Below are 21,732 nucleotides of genomic sequence, written 5' to 3'. Positions count from 1 at the left end.
TCTGAACGGGGTTGGCGTTTTGGGGTAAACCATTAAGTGGTAAAACTCTGCCTCGTAGTGGACACAAGCATCAAATCCTTCAATAACAAATAAAATTCCATGGAAATGGTAGTCATTGTCTTCATTTATTGCATAAAATAAAGTACCAATATTATAATTTATTACAAACCTTTCTTTTATTAAAAAAGAGGATAAATTATGAAAATAAATAATTCTGTTCCGTGTGCCTGTGTCACCAATTAAGGGAAAAAACAGCTGAACATACACAAAAGTCTGTGTGAAAATACAGAACTTAATGCTACAATGCATTGTGATCATACAAAAATTAAAATACGTATCACTTTAGTTATTTTTTGCACAATTGTTCATTGCAGTTCATTCAAAACTTCACAATCGTGTATTCTTCCTCTCCACAAAGACACATCGCTCACATTGGCAACGTTAGAAATACTGAACGTCCAAACAATACAATGAAAATATAATTGTTGACAATACAATATCAAAAAAAAATATTCCACACACTTCCATTATTCTTGGGTTTACCCAAATAAATTTGAAATATCAGGACTGTGCCAATCCTTCATTTGACCCGGCATGTGCACACGTGAGCCTGAGTACGTTTTCTCACATGGAATACAATCATTTAAGGTGAAAATTTAGTTTCAGGTTTTCGGCACCCATCATTCCCTTTGAAAATTGACCACATTTCTGATTTTGGGTGAAATAAACAACCCTAAATTGGACATTGAAAATGTGACCATCATTTTCCCTAACTGAAATGTTATACAAATCTTCTTCCCTTAAGAGGGAATAAATACTGCATCAAAATAGGACAGCATAAAGTATGAATATACTGTACTATATTAATAGGACAGCACTGTGCTTGTTTCTTTGGCAATCCATTATCTTGCTTGTTTTAGCTTTGAACACAAACCTCATACATTTTTGAAGCTCATTGTCATGAACGTACTTTGAGATTATGTTACGTAAACACTTCCAGTTATAAAACATTGGAAAAATACTTTAACAAATTCTAATGAAGTATTAACAATTTACCTGAAATGTCTTGACAGTAGTTTCACTGTATTTTTTTCTTTGCCTAATGCCAATCTATTTTGATGTCAACATTCAGTTTTTGGTCATATGGCTCTTTGTTCATAATTATAGAAAGATATAATTGAAATACAAAGTACAAGAATATGTTTTTCTGAATAATATAGCATTCCAATCAACCATAATATGATACTTATACTTAAAGCATCAATTGGAAGTTGCACAGAATTCTGAGCAACTGATTTTTTTTTATAAATTATGTAATAATCACAGTTGTTCTATCCAGTGCATTATTGTCTGTAATGCTGGTTTTCATGGCTGGAGTGCACCCATAAGGGGTGGGAGTTTATAAAGGCCATAAGATCATTTACACATATATGTTTTCATACCATACCATGTACACAACATAATAAAGCAAAAAAATGCATAATACTTCAATCACATATTGCATGCTCCTTCTGGCAAACTTCATGGCATTTTTAAAAGACTGACATCGGAGGAAGCCACCAATATTGTCCCTTTGTGGCAAAATGTGTTCTTTTGACAGTGTTGAAGTACTGCCTGGTAATAAAGACCACCTCTGATCCGATGCAAATCCCCTAATATTTTAGGCAACTGATCTGGTGATGCATTTTGTCGGTACACGGCCCAGTGAGTACTGCTAAAGTGCAAACCAGCTGAGCAGAATTGCATCACCTCAAGTCACCTTGATAGCCGACTTCTTGTGTACAAAAAGGAATGAAACATAGGGGACGCCAATGAAGGCCCATTTCTCGTTGGGCCAGAACATGATGACTGGACCTCGCTCCGGAGCCTCGCTGGCGACATCAAAGTAGGCAAAGCAGACACAACCCAAGTAGGAGGCCAGACAAATGAGAATGTGCCTGCAAAAGACAATAAAATAAATCAAGTTCATGTTATTTACTACCATGTTCAATATTCACTCTGCTCCAAAATTGACCAATACTTGTTTTGGTGTATTATGGACTGTAAAGCATTCTTACCAAGCACAGTGTAGGTAAGGAAAATTGACAGATGACCACATTTCACAAAAAATCCTATCGCTGACCCAGCAGAGCAGAGCCAAAGCCCACCAAATTCCTGAGACCAGACCCAGCTTGAATACACGAGGATTTTCACACCTTAAATAAACAATGTTATATTCAGAAACACAAACAATATACAACACTGTATGTACATTATCATCATCCTATTCTCAAATAATTCTCATCTCTTATAGAAACATTATTACAGTATTCCAATTGGGAGTGCATAATGTTTATGACCCACAATAAATAACTTTTGTTGGTATGTGCATCTCGTAAAAACGTGACACATTGCATTGCAATGTTAGAATTGTTTTTAACAAAAAGTAGAATTATGGTCTGATAATGTGTTCAATATGAATACAAAATAATCAGTATTTTGCAATGCAAAGTAGCCATTAGTAGTTTCATAGTGCCTAATAGTAAGTAAAGAACACTACCTTCAAATTTACCTGCATTTTTGCAGTTGAAAAAGCGATTCTAATAAATATGAATAGCGGCCTTTAATAGAAATCACTGCCTTCCACACCATTTAAATCATACAGACGTGGGTGGTGCGTTTTTAGACAACACTCAGCTTCGTGTTCTTGCTTGACAAATCTCCCAGATGGTCCTGAGGCCTCCCAGCTGTGTGATTTGCTCCACTATAGTCAGGCGCTAAACTGCAAATTCGCACCTATTTTTCCTTCTATAATGAGAAAAATAGCAAGCTAAACTCTGATCTACTTCTCTGCATAATGAGCCTTTGCACCCTGTCATTGACCCTGAGACTAATTCACAATGTTGATCATACTCCACAAGACTATTCTTAGTTGTGTCCTTAAGCATTCACATGCACAGACACACAAAAACACACACAAACCCTCTTATTGTCGGCAGAACAGTGTAGTTACAAGCTAGCGTGAAACATTTATGCTTCATGACAAGATTTTCATCGCAATCACCCTTATCGCAAGTGTTTAAAAAAATAGGAGCATCACCATTAAAATGGACTTTGGACATTCTTTGCAGTATTTTTCTTTATCTTATCATGCTTTGGTACAGGCATAGACTAGCCTTTTTTTTGCTCATTGGGTAAAGATAGCTTGTAGGATGACATGTTCTTCTGCTAATTACAAATCTCCTTCCATCTCATCTTATTATTTTAAAAGGACATCCTGTGTCATACCAGATAAGAGGTTACTCACGGTCAACAGGAAATACTAAAGAATAGCTGACTTGTGATACCCCCCCCCCCCCCATAGGGAAATGCCTTCAAGTGTCCATGGGTATGATTTTAAGTGTTATGTCATAAGTATAGTGTTTGCCAGAAGCCAGTAAGCATCATCCAGCCTGGCTTTTAGTACAACCACAAGCAATTTCCTTCCAACCAACCTGATGTGCAAGACACATTATGGGTAGTTCTCAATTGCACGTCTGTAGTAGTAACAATCAGCCATAAATGCAAGATGGGAGGAAGAACAGTTGGTGCCATAGATAAGTGCTAAAAACACTGGCATGTCTATCTTGGGTGGAGTTTCAAATGACAAACTCGAGGGGCGAAAGAAAGTGTAATGACACAAACATTCTAAGGAGAACTTGGCCAACCACCGAAAAGAAACATTTCATTTTTTTTATCATTAGTGGTATACCATTATTAAATACTTTGGGAGGATTGGTTTTACTGTCGAAATGGAAAGACCAACTCTTTCTATTTGGCACAAGAACCTTTTTTTCCCAATTAAACAGATGTGGGAATTTTGGTCAAATAGATGAATGTAATGTTATGTAAAATTGGCTCTAACCCACATAATATTGCCCCTGACAATCTCATGGGGTTTTAACGACGTCAAGGTGAAGGGAAAAAACCCCAAGGAGGCCAACATGAGCATTCAAGCATGCCACTTCCTATTAACACATTATCATCTCCATTATTGTTCCCGTAGAATTGGCCTATGATTCACTTTGTTGCCCTCAGTTCATTATGACCCATTGAAATGGAATGCTATTTACATTAAATTGCTTGTCTTGTTTCCCAATAGATGTGACGCAAGTGAGGGGAAATTAGTCGCATTGTAAAAAAAAAGGCCGGTAAACAACGACACCTGACTTATTAGGAAAGGCAAAAGTCAGATGAACAAGGCAGAAGGAATTCTCCCCCAAACAAAAACAAGCAGTCAAAGTGTATGACTGGCACCGGCAATAATGGCAAGAATTATGATCAGGTTAAACAATAGATGACTTGAAGTCGCTGTGACGAAGGGAAGCACTGCAGACTGAAAATTTGTTTTTCAGGGACATTCTTTCACAGCATATGTTTCTATAATGACTTTGGAAACAACAAAGCAATCAACATAGCTAGTACAAAAGGTCAAAAGGTTGAGAGTTAATGTACTGCTGACTGGATGTTGACACTGGGCCTCATTTGCCTTCTTGATAATATACATACTAATATACTATATATACTACTATAGTCGTCAAGAGAATAAACCCCAAAACGCATTTATTACCTATATGAGTTGCACAATTTGACTTTATTCCAAGTCAGGTAGGATAGGCTTTATAACAATAAGGATAAGTCAATACAAATATTTTGATAGGAAACCGGTTTCAATGTTAAAAACCCTTAACTTCATGTTTGCCTTTTTAAATCACAATAATGATTAAAACGTTTTCTTAGTGCCTCTGACAACCTGCCAGAATTCAGTTTAATGACCAGTTTGGTCTGGGTCACATAATAAAAATGAATAAAAATGCTGACAGAAGAAAATCTGAATATTCTAAAAGATATACTCTAGCCACAGTTTAGAGTTCTTTTCTGGCAGGCAAAGAATTGAATCCATTGCCAAAACATTTGCCAACACACGAGAGCCACTTATTTTTGCTGTAATGGAGACACACTTTGAAAATCTCACTGTGTTATAATGAGGTAATCTGATTATGTAAAAGACTAGCTCAGAGACCTCATTTTAGTCTTGATGTTTTTGAATGCAGTATATTTAAGCATCTCTGTACACAAAATGTAATGCTTGAGTTATGCCAGTCATATTTATGAGGTCTTCATTTCCAAACAGAAGATCAATATGGCAATACTGCCATTTTTAATTATTATTTGTTTTAACAGCAAAATACTGGCTTTCCTCGGCTTGCAATCATAATTGCTGGTTTATTTTGAACGCCCTTTAATATAATTCAGCAAAACAAACTTGCCAAACCATGCTCACACCCTAAAAATTACAGTAGTGCACTGCTAATGAAGATGTTGGATGAGCCATCATCAAGTGAGCAGTAACAATGTTCTCTTGTAGCTATTCATGACTCCAAATACATATAGCCCAAATGTTTCAAATTCCGGCGGGCAAACTGACCTTTTAAGCTCGGTGATGAGCAACACGGTGCACGGGATGCCCAGAGTCATGAGCGACAAGGAATTTATGACAGGTTTAACGAAAGCCAATCCCGTAGTGATCCCCGAGAGGATGCCGATGACCACTTTGAACCTCGACCTAGAGTAAAAAGCAAATAAAGTAGATTTCAGATGAACAGTTTAGGCCACTTTTGAACAAAACTGCTTGTAAAATAATGTCAGGTTGGCTGAAAAATGTTCTATGGAGAACTAAAATTGAACAATATAGAACTGCATGGGAAAAATAACAGTAACCTGAATGTCTGTGTGACAATGGAAAGAGAAGTAAGGACATGTGATAATGCTTTTCCTGGAGTCAGCTATCTTAGACAGGCCTATTATTAAACTAGAGGTGGCACAGCACTCAATATGTCTTGTGACAGAAGAGTGGGCACAAGTCCTTATAGCTGCTTATGTACTAAATGATATAGACCTAAAATTCCATCTGTCAAAATAGAAAAAAATAAATTTAAACAAGGCTTAATTCTATATATCTAGGAGTGACAACACATTTAAACAACCGTTTAAATAATCTAAATCACAGGTGTCAAAGTGGCGGCCCCGGGGCCAAATCTGGCCCGCTGCATCATTTTGTGCGGCCCGGGAAAGTAAATCATGAGTGCTGATTTTCTTTATTTAGGATCAAATTAAAATAAAGAGTATAGATGTATATTAAATTTCCCGATTTTCCACTTTTTAAATCAATAATTGTAATTTTTTAATCAATTTATCTGTGTTTTTAGTTTAAAAATCATTTTGTGAAATCTAAAAATATATGAAAAAAGCTAAAATAAACATTGTTTTAAATCTATTAAAAAACTGAATTTTCAGGGCTTTTAATCCAGTTATTTTCATGCATTTATAAAAAATTAAAATCTAAATATTATATCTAAAATGGTCCATACCGGTCTCTTCTAAAAATCCTGGGCAAATATCTTTTTGGGAACCACATGGCGATGGCACACATGAGCACCCAAAGAATGGCCAACTCATCCAGCATCTGGCCTAGGAAGCTGAGGGTAGCGTGGAAATATGTTGATCCGATACCTAAATGCAGGGAGAGATGCCCTCATTAGAAGGGTGGTGCGTGCTAGTTATATCAGATGTGAGGTGTTGATAGCAGTGTCCTTTTCCAAAGATTTTTTCTAATCTCTTCCCATAAGTCATTCACATCCCATAAATCAAATAACAAAACTGAAAACGGATTGCATCTCCTTGGCAGACATTATAAATTTCCAACATAAAACGACCCTACAGAGCCCACCCCCTATAAAAATAACCCACACAAAGCTTTTTGGATTACACTACCTCTTTCTGACCTCAGTAAAAGGCAACCCCAAGGGAAATGGGAAAAGGGGGTTACTGTCGGTTAAAAATCGACACTGAAGGAACAAGGCATCCTAATTCCTTTCCTACTTTGTCATATAAAGAGGCACTATTTAGGACTAAAGACTATTTGAGTCCAACCAAATGAAACCAGAGCCTCCTTCATTCAACTAATGAATAGAGCATGTTATTATATGAGTTGAATGATTGAGGATAGCTTGTAGCTCCAAAAAGGACTACGACCAGAAAAGATATGTATGTAACTTATCCCCGCATAGCAAACGATGTGCTATTCACATCTCCAATCTGTTCTGAATAACATGTCAACAAGTATACACCTGTTCTAAATGCCTTCTTCGTCACATTGGATTGGAACATGTTTAAGCAATAAATAAGGAATAACAATGTGATAGTGATGCATCATGAGATCTTATTGAATTTACACAGAAGTGGGAACTGTTAAGATTCTCGTAAATCAAATTTGTAAAAAATGTAAAAAAAATTGTACGGCAATATCTGAACTGATTAGAACATGTTTTTCAGAAGAGAAAAGAACTTTGGTATTTGATGTTTTTTTGTATCTTTTTATGTCATAAAAAATAATGTTTTTAGATGGACTCATTCTTATGAAGGCAACACCCAAACTACTCCTTTGGAAACATTTGAGTCATTAAATTGTTTTTAGTTCGTCACAAACTCAGTTATTTCCCTCAAATATGGAAATACATTTGCATTAAATGTGTTAATTAGTATGTCGGCCTCACAGTGTGGGATTTGGGTTCAAATCCAGGTCGGTCCACCGGTGTGGAGTTTGCCTGTTCTCCCCGTGTGTTGTGTGGGTTTTCTCTGGGTACTCCAGTTTAACTCCCACATTCCAAAGACATGCATGGTAGCCTGATTGGACACTCTAAATTGCCCCTTGGTATGAGTATGAGCGTAAATGGTTGTTTGTCTCCTTGTGCCCTGTGATTGGCTGGCCTCCCACCTCTGGCCTGAAGTCAGCTGGGATAGCCTACAGCACCCCCCGCGACCCTATTTAAGATAAAGCGGTTCAGAGAGAGATGAGATGATAAATGACATGAACTCCTCCCTTTATAAATGAGTTCAAGCTGGAGGAACAATAATCTCATATTTTTTTACAGTCCTATGCAGAACTGAGTTGACAATTGTCGCAGAAAATTGGGGTCAACATCACACAGTAAAGAATCATGTCATCAACAATCCAACTTACCCACCACGACCAGCAGGGTCCAAATGAGGTAAATCCCACTGTTGAAATGTGTTGCATATTGGCGAAACAAGCACATTAATATGGGAGGCAAAACAAAAAACAAAATGTTGCTGATCTGAAATGACAAACAAAGGGGAAACCTATGAGAAAAGAAACAATACAGCCAGATGTTTTCTAGCGTGAAAAGCAGCAGGGATATCGACACTAAAAAATGTGGAACTTGATGCTGCCACAAAAAAACGGTAAACATCAAGTTTTTATTTTGGGAAGCGGCAGCAATTCCATACAAAGAAAACCGAAGCCAGAAACGTGACAGTTGTTAATAGCAAGCCGAGCTGGGGTTAAATTTAAATATGCAGGAGGAAAAAAAATGCACTGCAATGACTAAAAAGTGCAGACTGACCGTGTTGTAAAATTCAGCGATGCTGGGGTAAATAAGGTAATTGCCCTCACACCAATCCACATCGGAGCTGCCAGCCTGCAAGTGGTCCCAGAAAATCAGATTAACGTTACTCATGTCTGGACTAGTTGCGCTCGATGGAGAGACAACAGTGTTGTCGTCACGCTACGTAAAACAAAAGCAGGCGAGATGACTCCGAAATGCTTTCTCTTTGATTTGGAAAGAATTGATCAAAATGGCAAAGACATCAGACATCAGATGATGCGAAGATTTTCGAGACTGGACTGACAAGAGACTCGGCTCGATGTGACTTGACAAAGCTCACTCTGCTCGACGTGAATGTCGACGTCATCGCGTTGACACTTGCCAAGGAGCCGTCCATAGCCAAAGAGTGCTTGTCCATTTGGGAGAGTTCTCCTCCCACGCACGATATTCTTGTTTTTGGACACGGAAACGTTGTCTACTGCGGATTCAACTATGCATATTTATGTTGTCCACTACTCATTATGTTGACTACTTATTTATTAAATATTATTTATTGATTATTTGTTTATTATGTATTGATTCGTTATTTGTTTGTTGTTTGTCCACTTCGTGGTGGAAATCTCATTATACTTGCTTAATGACAATCAATTCAATTCATTTCAATTGATTTCAATTGATTTCAATTATTTTCAATTCAATTAAGTAATTCATTGAAAAGCGCATGCTTGTTACGTGTACTTAATTACTTATAAATGAACTCTAAAGTGTACTGATGATAATTTTGTGTTGAATAATAATAAAATGTGAACTTAAGTCTTCATCTTGAGCGAATAAGCAATCAGGGAGACTTTTTTTTCTTGTAATTAACTAAGAGTTTATGTATAAAACAGAGTGCCACTAGATATCGCGAGAGTTGAGGTCTATGTGAGTTTCTGAGGCGGACATCCGGCCTCTCTTTCGTGGCAGACCGTCGGTGGACCGGTTTGGCAAAATGAAGGTACAACGTTTATGCAAGTTTATGTTTATCTAGAAATGTTGCCCTCAAAATACTATTACGTATGTAATGCGACTATTATAACAAATCAAGCGGTCCTATAATCTGCATTAAAACAACTCCGGTCGCCGAGGATTTCCTTTGATTGTATCGCCAGTTAGCATAGACAAGCATTGACAAGGAACATGGCGACTCACATACAGAAATGTGCCCTTATTTTACGTCAGTACTAAGATCCGTCAATACCCTTCTGTCGCTGCCATCCCTCCTCGTTCTAATGAATCTATTGATTCTAATGAGTAAACTGCAAAATAGCACAATGTATCGTTCAACAAACCCAAGTTTTAGTGCGCCTAGCAATGGTAGCATCAGTATTTCCCCCCCAATATACCCACTGAGGACTTGAACAATACATACTGGATCTAGGGTTTTCTTCCAATGCATGGACTTTGATTCGCCTCCAAATAGATCTATCCAGTCTTGTAGATAAAGACTGATCAAGTTGACTGAGTAGCTCTCAAAATGATACAAATCCACTGTTGCCTTTCAGCTAAACATCTCGTTCCCAGCTACTGGCTGCCAGAAACTCATTGAAGTGGACGATGAACGCAAACTGCGTACCTTCTATGAGAAGCGCATGGCCACTGAAGTGCCTGCTGACCCTCTTGGAGATGAATGGAAGGTAAGTTGACATTTAAATGCCTCATAAAATAGCATGGATTATGAAATATCTCCAAATATGGCACATGGCGGTACCTGTTGCTTCCCCCGTTGGGGTCTGTAGTAATTAAGGTGGGACAGCGTGTTGCTAAATAAACTAGAGAGAACTCACTAAAAATGACCAGGCTAAAAACAGTAGCTGGTTCGAATAGGAGTTCTCTCACAAAATATTAAATATCTCTAAGCGCAGATATTTTCTGTAAGCGTCCCTAGTACGTCCTTTGCTCATCACCTTCACCATTCCCTCACTTGTGTTCTCAGGGTTACGTGGTGCGCATCAGCGGAGGCAATGACAAACAGGGCTTCCCCATGAAGCAGGGTGTGCTGACGCACGGCCGTGTGCGCCTGCTGCTCAGCAAGGGCCACTCCTGCTACCGTCCCCGCAGGGCTGGCGAGCGCAAGCGCAAATCTGTCCGCGGCTGCATCGTGGACGCTAACCTCAGCGTTCTCAATTTGGTCATTGTCAAGAAAGGTAAACTTTTGAGCTGTCGATTTGCCAGTGTGGTGAATTTGAGGGTTGTTCATGGCTCACCGCGGAATCTTTTGGCTTGCTTCATAGCCATTAAGGTGGGACAGGGTGTTGCCAAAGTAATCAGAGTGGATTCTTCAGATCCAATCAGACCTGTAACAGTGGCTGGTTGAAATGGGGGTTCTCTCACATTGATGTCAAATCATAAACCTGTCACTTAAGAACTCTTTGAATTCTTGAGCAACCGTTCACTTTTTCCTCGACTCACCTCCAGGCGAGAGTGATATCCCCGGGCTGACCGACAGCACTGTGCCCCGTCGCCTCGGTCCCAAAAGGGCCAGCAAAATCCGCAAGCTCTTCAACCTGGCCAAAGAGGATGATGTTAGGCAATATGTTGTGAGGAGACCCTTGACCAAGGAAGGTATGTCTGAGTTCAGGTCTTCTGTCACTTCTTGTTTGATATGAAAATATACTCAAAAGGTTGTTTTTTCCAGGCAAGAAGCCAAGGTCCAAGGCTCCCAGAATCCAGAGACTGGTGACCCCTCGTGTGCTTCAGCATAAACGCCGCCGCATTTCCCTCAAGAAGAAGCGCACCCAGAAGAACAAGGAGGAGGCATCAGAGTATGCCAAGTTGCTGGCTAAGAGGATGAAGGTGACCTTGACTCATTTTTTAATGCTGCCTTTTGGCACATGAGTTTGAAATATGGTGTCTGATTGCATTTTTTTTATTACCAGGAAGCCAAAGAAAAGCGCAAGGAACAGGTTGCCAAGAGGCGCCGCCTTTCTTCTCTCAGGGCATCCCAATCCAAGTCAGAGTCCAGCCAAAAGTGAACTTAATGTCAAATAAAGAAATGTTTGGTCTAAATCCAGTTGTTTGGTCCTTTTCAGATCACAATTTTAAAACGTCATTACAAGTGCAATGTTAGAATAGAATTTAAGCTTTGTACCAAACATCTGAAAAGTTGCTATCCCTTTGTTTGTGACCTTTGTCAAATACTGACCAAATTAAAAAAAAAAGCAACATTTACTTGGCATTTCACAAACCTATACTTGTGCGTGTAAAAACATACCCACCCAAGTTACTCCCAGGATTTGATCCCTATAGGGTTCTAACTGTCAGGTTTAGAACCATATACATTCAATAACTTAGGATCAGAGGTAGCACACAGTCAGCTTGATGAGATTTTCAAAGACTTCAGCTGAGGGAGGTGTCAGAATAGCCAGCTCTGGGAAATGAGTCCATCCCCCAGCGTGACCAGTTCAAACCCCTGCCTACCACCAACAGTTGAGCTGGTTTTATTAACAAAGGGTCATGTGACCTAGGTACAAACTTAAGGCGGGGAGAAGTATACAAATAAATGGAACTGTCGTGATAGATGACATCCCCTTAACTAAAAGGTGTCATGATGGAACTTTTCCACTAAGCTCTGCAAAATTCTATCCTAGTGACTAATGCAATCTATACTCCACACTAACCTTCCTGCCAGTATGTGTGAATGGATGTGTTCTACCTGCTGCACATGGTAGGCTGGGAGAGGCTTCAAGACCCTGCAGTATAGAAAATGAATACAAAAAAGTATGTCCCCAAGAATTAGATTTGTGTGGAGCTTTCTAGTAAAATAATCTAATTGATTTTAAAAAGCATTTTTTTAGCCACTTGGGACCAATACATCAACACGTTTGCACTGTCAAATTAAGAGCATTTCCTTCCTTTAGGTAGCTCAGAGTTGGAATTCTAAAACCATATGCATCTATTTCAAGTACAAGATGAAAAGCAAACTTTTGGATTTGTGTATTATTATAACCAGGTGCCTTTATTCAAATATATAAATACAAAAAAAAAATATCAGTGAAAGCAATCAACTAGGACTAATTCCTTCTCCCAACCTACGGCTTAACCGGCTCTCAACCACAGACATGCTTGCAGGTCTTCTCGCTCTCCAGTTAGGATTTCTATGTGGACTATCCTTTGTGCCCTTGGTTGGCGTTTGGGTTATTGCTGCTACCCTTGGACTAACGCATTTGCCACTTTCTGGGTTGGACGGGCGCTGCGGGCCAATTCTCAAGTTATACATTTGCGTAAAGTGGAAGACTGCTGACATGATCTGCTCCTGTACGTGTTGAGGGAAACGCTCCAGGCTCCACGCCAAAGCCATCCAGCTTGTCTGCAGGATGCGAAGCTGATCTGAAGATGTTGAGAGAGCTGACATGATCTGAAAATACCAGAAACCTAGTGTAAATAAGCTGGACATTGTTTTTTCATAAACAAATATATCTGTAAACCTCAGCAGATTGTATCTTGGCTCCAGCCAGCTGGATGGTTCTCCTGCACAGCGTAATGGAAAGTGTCACCAGGCGCACAGAGTACCTTCTTCTCAACGTGACCTCCTCAGAATCCACCACTTGGATATCCTCTTCCTCTACAAATTTGGCACAAGAATCATCAAGACGAGGCCACGATTAAGTAGATATGCTTCGCCACCTACTTTTTTCTTCTTCTGGAGGTGGTAGCATGCGGTCCACCAGAGCTTCAGACATATTCAGTGCAGATGCCAGTCCCTTGCTGGATACACTTGCGGCCCTTCCTATTAGTGAGCGTTCTTCCGGCTGCTTGTCCCTCGCCATAATAGACCTAACGGCGTACTGCACACAGTCTACGGTTCCATGGGCCACGATGCTCACGGCATCCTGCATCTCCAGCGCTTTACTTCTGAAGCCAGCAACAATCTGGGAGATAAACATGTTTAAATGTTACAAAAACCAAGCCGCCATAAGTGTATAATTGTGTCTTCTCAATTAAATGATTGTCGATTTAAATTTTTATTGGCTATTGACTATATGAACACTTAAGTTAATAGTCACCTGGTCTGTGGATGTTTGCAACACAGGGAATTTTTCTTCCAACCAATCCAGACTTTTACAAGCGACATCATTCACAACGGAAACTAAAATGATGCAAGTGAGAAAGGTCAAAACTAGTATTCATATATTAACAGTAAATCAAGCCTTATTTGTATAAGATTTAAGGAACCATATATTTTTTAAACTGCTACTACAAGGGCACTTGAGTGTTAATTTAAAAAAAAACAAATTTGGCTTTTAATTTGTCAGGTTTGCCATTTAGACATCCATAAAAGCATGCAGAAATAGAGTGGGGATACACCCTTTTGTATTTGCACTAGCAAGGGAACTGCTTGTAATTCCCCAAAGGCATTCTGCCCTTTTTAATCAAATTCAGAGGCCCCAATTAACATGGACATCCCAACTCTAAAGGGAAGGCTGGATACCAATTTGGGACGTCAAAGTTTGCAAAACACGTACACAATATTATCATTATAGTCAAACCAAAAAGGCACATCTTGTTTTGAATAAAGAAACAAAATGTCCTTCATTGATAGCAAGAAATAAAATAATGTTGACTGTCTCTAAAACAACAATGCTTTTAATCAAGCAAAGATGAGTAACAAATATATGATATATGTTAAGTATCCGCAATTTGGCCTGTGCAATTGTTCAACATTTGTTTGTATATTGTATTTGTACTCACCTTGTGGCTTTAATTTGGTGATTACAGGTGACATTCCTTGATAAGCCACAGAGGTAATGAGGGTAACGCCACCTTCAACACCCTCAGACACCGACCTGAAAACGGGGATGTTGCTTTTGGTGTCCCCATACATTTCGGACAGGTTGGCATATGCTGAGCGCACCAGGGGAAGTTGCGCCAATCTGGATGTGACGGTCTGCAGAGGATGAATTGTGGAAATGTATTTTTTTAAAATAAAGATTATAAAACACATGCAAGAACATAAGTAATATAGACGTTGATAAACGCAGAACTCGCTGAGCATACATTATTTGAAAATATTTCTTTTATTAATAACGCCGAGATTGTTAGGCTTTACGGAGGGTAAATTGCACTCACCTGCTTATCCAGTGACATGTCTGCGAAGTAAACTAAAAGAATAAAAGGAATATAACAAAGTGTTTAAATCCACACGTATGGAGTTAACTGATAAGAAGAAAGAGTCACTAGTTAGCGGAATTTAAACTGGATTTATGGAGAAAGTTGAAGTGACATGTTTCAGCGACCGTCCGAAGATTGGTTTGGCGTTTAATGCAACTATCGCGATGTCTTCATTTATAGCAGGGGTGGCGAATACGTGGCTGTAGAGCCGCATGAGGCTTTCGGCCAAAAATTAATGTGTCTCTTTGCTTCTTGTCATATTTTGTAAATATTTTGGCTCTCAGCTTCATTTAATGTTTCTTTTATTTTTGTTTTCTCTTAAATCACACCCAAAATCACCGCAGTCCATTAAAAACAAATAATAAATTGTCTAAAAAATAATTTGGCAGAATGGATTTTTTTTATGATGCTCTTTATGTCTAACTTTCCTGAAATTCTGTGCAAATTTAATTTAAGGAAGATTAACAAAATTTATATTCTATACCTATCACTATCGATGGAAGATAATGATGTAGTTAGTTTAACTGTATTTCTTTTATGAAATATAACGTCATTAATGTACTCTACCACCACCTAGTGGAATAATAGAGACACATGATGAGTCAGAAAGCATCAAGTGCTTTATATTTCCTCTACTTCTTCCACATTCCTCGTTCCCAAAATGAAATAAATGATTACAAAAATAGTTTCAATAGCTGCTACAGCTTTTTAAAATTTGACCAATTTGGCAAATGTGTACCTAATCATTATCCATATATGGCTACCAATACTCTGATCCAGAAATGATACACTAATTAATCAAAATGCAATAACAATAGACATAAACATTAAAAGCCTTGCATGTAGAAAACGTGCCTTATGATATACACCTTGTAGATGTGCACCCACGCAAATCCAGGCATTTGGGAAGCTTAAAAACATCACGTTTCTCTTCCTAAATGGTATGTTTTGGGCACGCTTTGGTCCACGTGGCCCATCCCGCGTGGTGCTGATGCTGAAGGATGCAGAGTGATGGTGCAGCATCATCGCAACGTGCTCTGTCTGGAAGATGTTCCTATGCGACGGCATGCGTCAAGGAGAAGGGCGGGGGTGCAGCCTCTGGCTCTTTTGTATAGAATGCAGTGGGATGCAGTCACAGGGCTCGGGACTGTTTTTGGAAGACGGGCGACACGCACGAGAAACACGTGCAGTGGGCGGCTCTTGGTGGAGCGGCTGCACGTGGCTTGGACGAGTACACTTGCCTCACACTTCAGTCTGTTGCTGCATCTGCAAGAGACAACATCAGCATGGCGATGGAGATGGAGCCCTCAGAGTAAGAATCATTTTCAACTATTATTATATGGATTATGATGAATGATAAAATAGACTTTGCATTTAAAAATGTCTTGTTAATGTAAGGCTATTCATATTTGATGTTGTTTCATGGGCACTGTTGAACTTGCTGACTGGTTAGTGTGCATTTGCTTGCATTACATTTGCCTTCTTTGGGGAAAAGTGCAAATGGAATTTTCATAAAAGGGCTAAATGGATGGTTTAATGAGTTCCACTGGCAGACGAGAGAAGGGGCAACATGTGGTACTGTGCACTATCTGTAGTGTAATGATCATACATAAATTGTTGCTGCACGGCACACTAAGTGCACTTGCACTGCTTGCTAATATCCAAAATATAAATGTTGTATTCAATATCGCATGCAATTACTGTTTATGTATATTTATATTCAGTTATGGGACTCAGATAATCAAGAAAAATGTTGAAGTGGTTTACAGATTTTCTATATCAGGTTGGATGATGTTGATATCTTCTTTTTAATACCAATGCAAATAATGAGAAATCCCCCTTATGAACGATGAATGATGAACAATTACCACTTTCTATAGAATAACAATTTTATCAAGTTAAATCTCATGCAGTGAACTCCTGGAGCTTAAGCAGAAACCATGTGATACTGAATTCCTTCCTTTCTCTCTATAGCGTCATTCGCCTAATAATGCAATACCTGAAAGAGAACAACCTCTACAGAACCTTGACCACATTACAGGAGGAAACCACTGTCTCGCTCAACACTGTGGAAAGCATCGACAGCTTCATCGCAGACATCCTGAGGGGCCACTGGGACTCCGTCTTACTGGCAATCGAATCGCTCAAATTGCCTGATAACACACTAATAGACCTATATGAACAGGTGAAAAACCTTTTGGGATAAATACTCAGATCAATTATATGGGTTTAATTCCTTTAAAAAAAACTAATACGGTTTAAAACATTCTTTCTAAATACATATATACATATATAAATATGAATTTCATTTGTTCCATGACCTGTTTTCAATGTAAAAACACATTTTTCCATAAGAATATACATTATGCTTTGACTCATTGGGTTCCATAGCCCAAAAACTTACTATAAATCCTTCGCAAATACTGCAGCTAATTACAAATAGCAATTAGACATAGCAAAATAAAAATATTTTTTATGTCCGTGAGGCATCTGGTGCCGGTCTGTCAGCTTAATAAATATTAAGGTTTTCAATATCGCCCTCCTACGTGAAATGAGAAAAGCGGTCCATGTTTAAAAAAGGGGTTGGGGACTACTGAACTATACTACAAAATTGTTGTGAGTAGCCACTATATGTTCTATAATACTCATGTTTTTTTTTTTACTGAATTTACCCCATCAGGTTGTAATGGAACTAATTGAAATGAAGGAAGTAGGCGCAGCGCGTTCCCTCCTCAAACAAACAGATCCAATGATCATGCTGAAGCAGACACAGCCCGAGAGGTACAACCACTTGGAACAGCTGCTTACACTCTCCTATTTTAACCCACGAGAGGTAAGACATCCCAGGTTCTCTCGATGAACCCGTTCAATAGTGACAACCTGGGCCCCATTTTGCCGCAGGCGTACCTTAAAGGCAGCAGCAAGGCCAAACGACGAAGGGCAATCGCAGAAGAACTGGCGAGGGAGGTCAGCGTGGTCCCCCCATCACGTCTCGTGGGTCTCCTGGAAGAAGTTGGTGTAAGTATCCAAATTTAATTGAGTGTCAGTAAAGAATTATAAATAAAATCTGAGAAGGGTTATTTTTGGATGACTTCTTTGAAAAAAATTAGATTCAGGCTTTTTTAACCTTTATTCTATTTTTAATGTCTTTAAAGATGACACGTCTGTGCTTTGTTTTGGATTTTATCAAATACATCCAAGTTCCCCCAAATTTCCCCTTTCATTATGCACTTTTTGGCTAATGCCACATATTCAGGTGCTTCTTATAGTCTTAAAAATAGGGTACAATCTCATGTTTTGCCGCCAAGTGGCCACATACCGAAACATAGAGTCCGAATTTTATTTATCGCCCTTACTGTTGGATTTTTAGTCGTTAAGATTGAGTTCCCCGGAGAGCCTCTCACCAGAAATGACCATTGAGAGCCCAACCAACAAGGAAAGACAAGCAGACAAAGAGATGTATCCCACCCAACTATACCGCCACATTAAGGTAAACACCATATCAATGTATTTACTCTATCAATCTTCCTTTCTCTTTTTGCTATTGATTGCACTAATTATTCATCTGCAGTTTGGACGGCGGTCACATGTGGAATGTGCCCGTTTCTCACCCGATGGCAAGTACTTAATCTCAGGCTCGGTGGACGGCTTCATTGAAGTGTGGAATTTCCACACGGGCAATATAAGCAAGGTAAGTTTAGATTGGATTGGATTGGATTGGATAACTTTATTCATCCCGTAATCGGGAAATTTCTTTGTCGCAATAGGAAGAGGGTGAGGATGCAGGAATAGAAAAGGCATTATACACAAATGGGTACTTAATAGTAAGTTAATAAATAAATACATGAATAAATATATAAATAGGTAACTGTGTTGGTGAGATATATATATATACATACACATACATATATATACAAGCACATCTACACTGTATCCGAAATTCGGGAGGTCCTAACCCACAGCCTGATCTATTCCTGGCAAAAGGCATCTTGGCTAGATTCTTTTCTGTCTGTATTGTTTAGGATTTAAAATATCAGGCCCAAGATAGCTTCATGATGATGGATGATTCAGTGTTGTGCATTTGCTTCAGCCAAGATTCAGATCTCCTAGCTACTGGAGCTCAGAATGGAAAAATAAAGGTATACAGCCGTTGGTCAAATATCATAAAAAAATAAATACAAAAATTTCAATTTATCTTTGCCACTATTTTTTGTGTCGTACGTAAGGTTTGGAAGATCCAGAGTGGTCTGTGCTTACGCCGATTTGAGCATGCGCACAATAAAGGGGTGACGTGTCTAAGTTTCTCCAAGGACAGCGATCAAATTCTCAGTGCGTCCTTTGACCACACCATCAGGTGAGTTCATTTATGTCCTTCTATTAACTAATGACAAATTATACTCCCTCCCATGCCTACTCCAGAAACTGAACTTAATAAAATAAAATAAAAAAATGTCATTTTTTGGGGGCTGTTTGAATGCAATTATTTAGTAAGATCTGGCAATTAGATTTAGGAAGCCATTAAAAAATTGTTTATTTGTCAAATAAAGCCGATTTGAGACTGCATGTCAAAACAACATTTGTCTTCATAATACCACCAAATCCATGTTGCATTTTAAATGTGATTATCGCTCACAGTCAAGTCAATCCATGGATCAATGAATTAAAAGGGATTTCATGAACAAGCTCCACGCGAGACAAATAGTTGGATATTTTTGCAATGCGACTATTTAAGACTCCACGTGCTTATGAATGACATGCCCACGTGCTCCAGCATGCGTTACTGCACGAGTTGCATTTTTCTTAATAATCTTGCTGAGATATAATGAATGGATAATCCTTCCTTCAAGACTTTAAAAGAAAAAATCTCAGCTGAAGCTGAGCTAAAAATAACTCCTATCATCAGCGTCACGTTTTGCCTCCTTGACTTGGAAAATCAGTCGTTTTTTTCATCTTTGTGATGATGTGTTCTTCAGGATACACGAGCTGCGTTCGGGCCAGACGCTGAAGGAGTTAAATGGACATTTATCGTTTGTGAACGATGCTTCTTTCACTGAAGATGGACTTCACATCATCAGCGCGTCATCCGATGGCACTGTTAAGGTATACTTTAGTAGTCAGCTGAGATGCAAAGCATCATCAAGAGTATCATCTTGTTTTGCATTCTCCAAAATAACGTTCCGTTTTTAGTCAGCTGAGGATGTGGGTGCCATTTATCTCTCTATGCCTGTCTACAATTTTTCAGATATCCTTAATGTTAGCACTCCAGGAGTGTCAATAAATATTTAAAAAAAATAATAATTATACATTGTATTTGACGAGCAACGGTCCTGTTTTTTTCTCTTTAGATTTGGAACAGCAAAACGTGTGAATGCATCCACACTTTCAAATCTCTGTCCTGGACTTCAGATGTTCCTGTGAACAACGTGGTTACTCTTCCTCAAAATCCACAGCTCTTTGTGGTTTGTAATCACTCCAGCACGGTCATCATCATGAACACGCAGGGTCAGGTGAGACAGACCACAATGTGAATAACTGAACTAGATTCACTGCCAGTAATATATAAAAATAATACTAAAACCCTCTGCTGATATATGTACAGTAGAGGATTCACTTAATTGTTTTTTTTCCCTCAGACTGTCAAGAAATTCAATGCGGATAGAAAGTCTGGCGCAAAGTTTGTTTGCAGCACAGTGTCCCCACAGGGTGAGTGGATTTACTGTGTAGGAGAGGACATGGTGCTTTACTGCTTCAACTATATGACAGCAAGACTGGAGAAAACTCTAACGGTAGGCTGGGTAGAGAATACTCATTTATTACAGAAATCTTTTTGGGTGATGATGAGTGATATGTACTAGAATCTATAATGATGACAGCTGCAGAAGAATGTGATTATGTGTTATTGTGTCCAATGCAGGTCCACGAGAAAGACGTAATTGGCATCACTCACCACCCACATGAGAATCTGATCGCTACTTACAGTGAGGATGGTCTCCTGAGGCTGTGGAAGCCTTAGAGTATAACGGCAGGTGGTCTTGAAGGAGATGGAGATCATCCCAATGGTGTAATACTGGCTTGAGACTCTAAAAAAACAAAGAAATACGATTATATCACAATTTTTGTGGAGCACATCAAACTAGAATTACCCAGAATGCTCAGAAAGGGCAGTGTAGTGGTTCACAAAGCTGAATTTCATGCAGCTGGCGTGGGCTCTCCCTATAATTCAGTGGCCTGAGCATGAAGTGTTGCATAAAATGGATGGATTCCAAGAAAAATAAGAAATATTATTGTGGTAATTTGGGACCAACTATGTACAGCATATTGTAGCAGGTTAACGATAATAATTACGACCAATTGGAGCCTGAGAACTATTCAACTATGAACTTCAGGTTGTTGTATATACTGACTTGTTTCAATATTCAATGATAATATATTGAGTTTTTTTCCCCCCATAAACTTTTGTTATTTACACCAGCGATAAGCAATATTAAATTACAGGTAACCGGATTTGAGTGAGTTAAAAGCATTTTTGAGGTTGCCAAAATGACAACAAAAATGTGATTTGGGATTAAAGCCTTCAGCGAGAGCTGTTTATTTTCATACTGTATTTCGACAATTTAGTTTAGCACTGTAATTGCTCACGTTTTCATTATAACCAGTGGAGTAAAAAATCCCCCATTTTTACTTCTTATTCATTGTATATACCAAAATGCATGATAGTGAACTCTTGTGATAAAAAAATATGTCATTTGTAACATGACAATAACGGTTCTTTGTTTGGCTGTGAACAAACAGCATCAGGAATATAATAAGATATACTGTGTAACTTTTTATCTCCGAAGGACTTTTGTAAATGTTTTTGTATGACTTTTTTTCAATTTGGTCTTTTTCTGCATGCTGCCTCAGTGCTAAAAATCACTCAACTAAACCAAGTCTTGTGTTTGCATGCTTTCTACACCAAAGTCAACGTGAAGCTACTTTTCTCCGTGAATACTTTATTTGTAAATAACCTGTTGTCACATGACTTGCTTGAGTTGGGAACTCTCAGAAATGTTCAGGTGCAAGACTGATAATTTTCAATGTCACTGTCATTGCTGTATGTGTACTTCTGCTGGCTAGAAACAATTATAAAACTTCCAAAACTTAATTTAGGTGTTTG

At 38.7% G+C, this 21,732-nt stretch overlaps 4 protein-coding genes across 4 annotated transcripts; 2 read left to right on the top strand and 2 right to left on the bottom strand.

The window, feature by feature from the left end:
- Nucleotides 1-106: 106 nt before the first annotated feature.
- Nucleotides 107-8,804, bottom strand: acer2 (alkaline ceramidase 2). Its single transcript, XM_077719654.1, has 6 exons — nt 8,445-8,804; nt 8,042-8,156; nt 6,390-6,531; nt 5,447-5,584; nt 2,058-2,195; nt 107-1,937 (listed from the first exon to the last, which is right to left on the bottom strand). The coding sequence occupies exons 1-6, from the start codon at nt 8,556-8,558 to the stop codon at nt 1,751-1,753; spliced, it is 834 nt and encodes a 277-aa protein (XP_077575780.1). The 5' UTR covers nt 8,559-8,804; the 3' UTR covers nt 107-1,750.
- A 496-nt stretch (nt 8,805-9,300) lies between these two features.
- Nucleotides 9,301-11,474, top strand: rps6 (ribosomal protein S6). The gene is made up of 6 exons (XM_077719718.1): nt 9,301-9,423; nt 9,971-10,102; nt 10,402-10,612; nt 10,884-11,030; nt 11,104-11,261; nt 11,345-11,474. The coding sequence occupies exons 1-6, from the start codon at nt 9,418-9,420 to the stop codon at nt 11,438-11,440; spliced, it is 750 nt and encodes a 249-aa protein (XP_077575844.1). The 5' UTR covers nt 9,301-9,417; the 3' UTR covers nt 11,441-11,474.
- A 922-nt stretch (nt 11,475-12,396) lies between these two features.
- LOC144198222 (perilipin-2-like) lies at nt 12,397-14,742 on the bottom strand. The gene is made up of 6 exons (XM_077719131.1): nt 14,535-14,742; nt 14,157-14,352; nt 13,472-13,554; nt 13,096-13,336; nt 12,893-13,029; nt 12,397-12,822 (listed from the first exon to the last, which is right to left on the bottom strand). Exons 1-6 carry the CDS (start codon nt 14,550-14,552, stop codon nt 12,469-12,471), a joined length of 1,029 nt encoding a protein of 342 aa, XP_077575257.1. The 5' UTR covers nt 14,553-14,742; the 3' UTR covers nt 12,397-12,468.
- Nucleotides 14,743-15,730: 988 nt separating this feature from the next.
- Nucleotides 15,731-21,714, top strand: LOC144198040 (WD40 repeat-containing protein SMU1-like). The gene is made up of 12 exons (XM_077718829.1): nt 15,731-15,888; nt 16,551-16,761; nt 17,257-17,409; nt 17,478-17,594; nt 17,947-18,066; nt 18,148-18,267; nt 18,599-18,715; nt 18,803-18,930; nt 19,550-19,676; nt 19,922-20,083; nt 20,210-20,362; nt 20,491-21,714. The coding sequence occupies exons 1-12, from the start codon at nt 15,863-15,865 to the stop codon at nt 20,587-20,589; spliced, it is 1,533 nt and encodes a 510-aa protein (XP_077574955.1). The 5' UTR covers nt 15,731-15,862; the 3' UTR covers nt 20,590-21,714.
- The last annotated feature ends 18 nt before the right edge of the window (nt 21,715-21,732 follow it).

This window comes from Stigmatopora nigra, chromosome 6, assembly GCF_051989575.1.
Source record: "Stigmatopora nigra isolate UIUO_SnigA chromosome 6, RoL_Snig_1.1, whole genome shotgun sequence".
Taxonomy (NCBI): Eukaryota; Metazoa; Chordata; class Actinopteri; order Syngnathiformes; family Syngnathidae; genus Stigmatopora; species Stigmatopora nigra.
The sequence above is the reverse complement of the archived record's forward strand: the minus strand, read 5'-3'. Positions and strand labels throughout refer to the sequence as shown.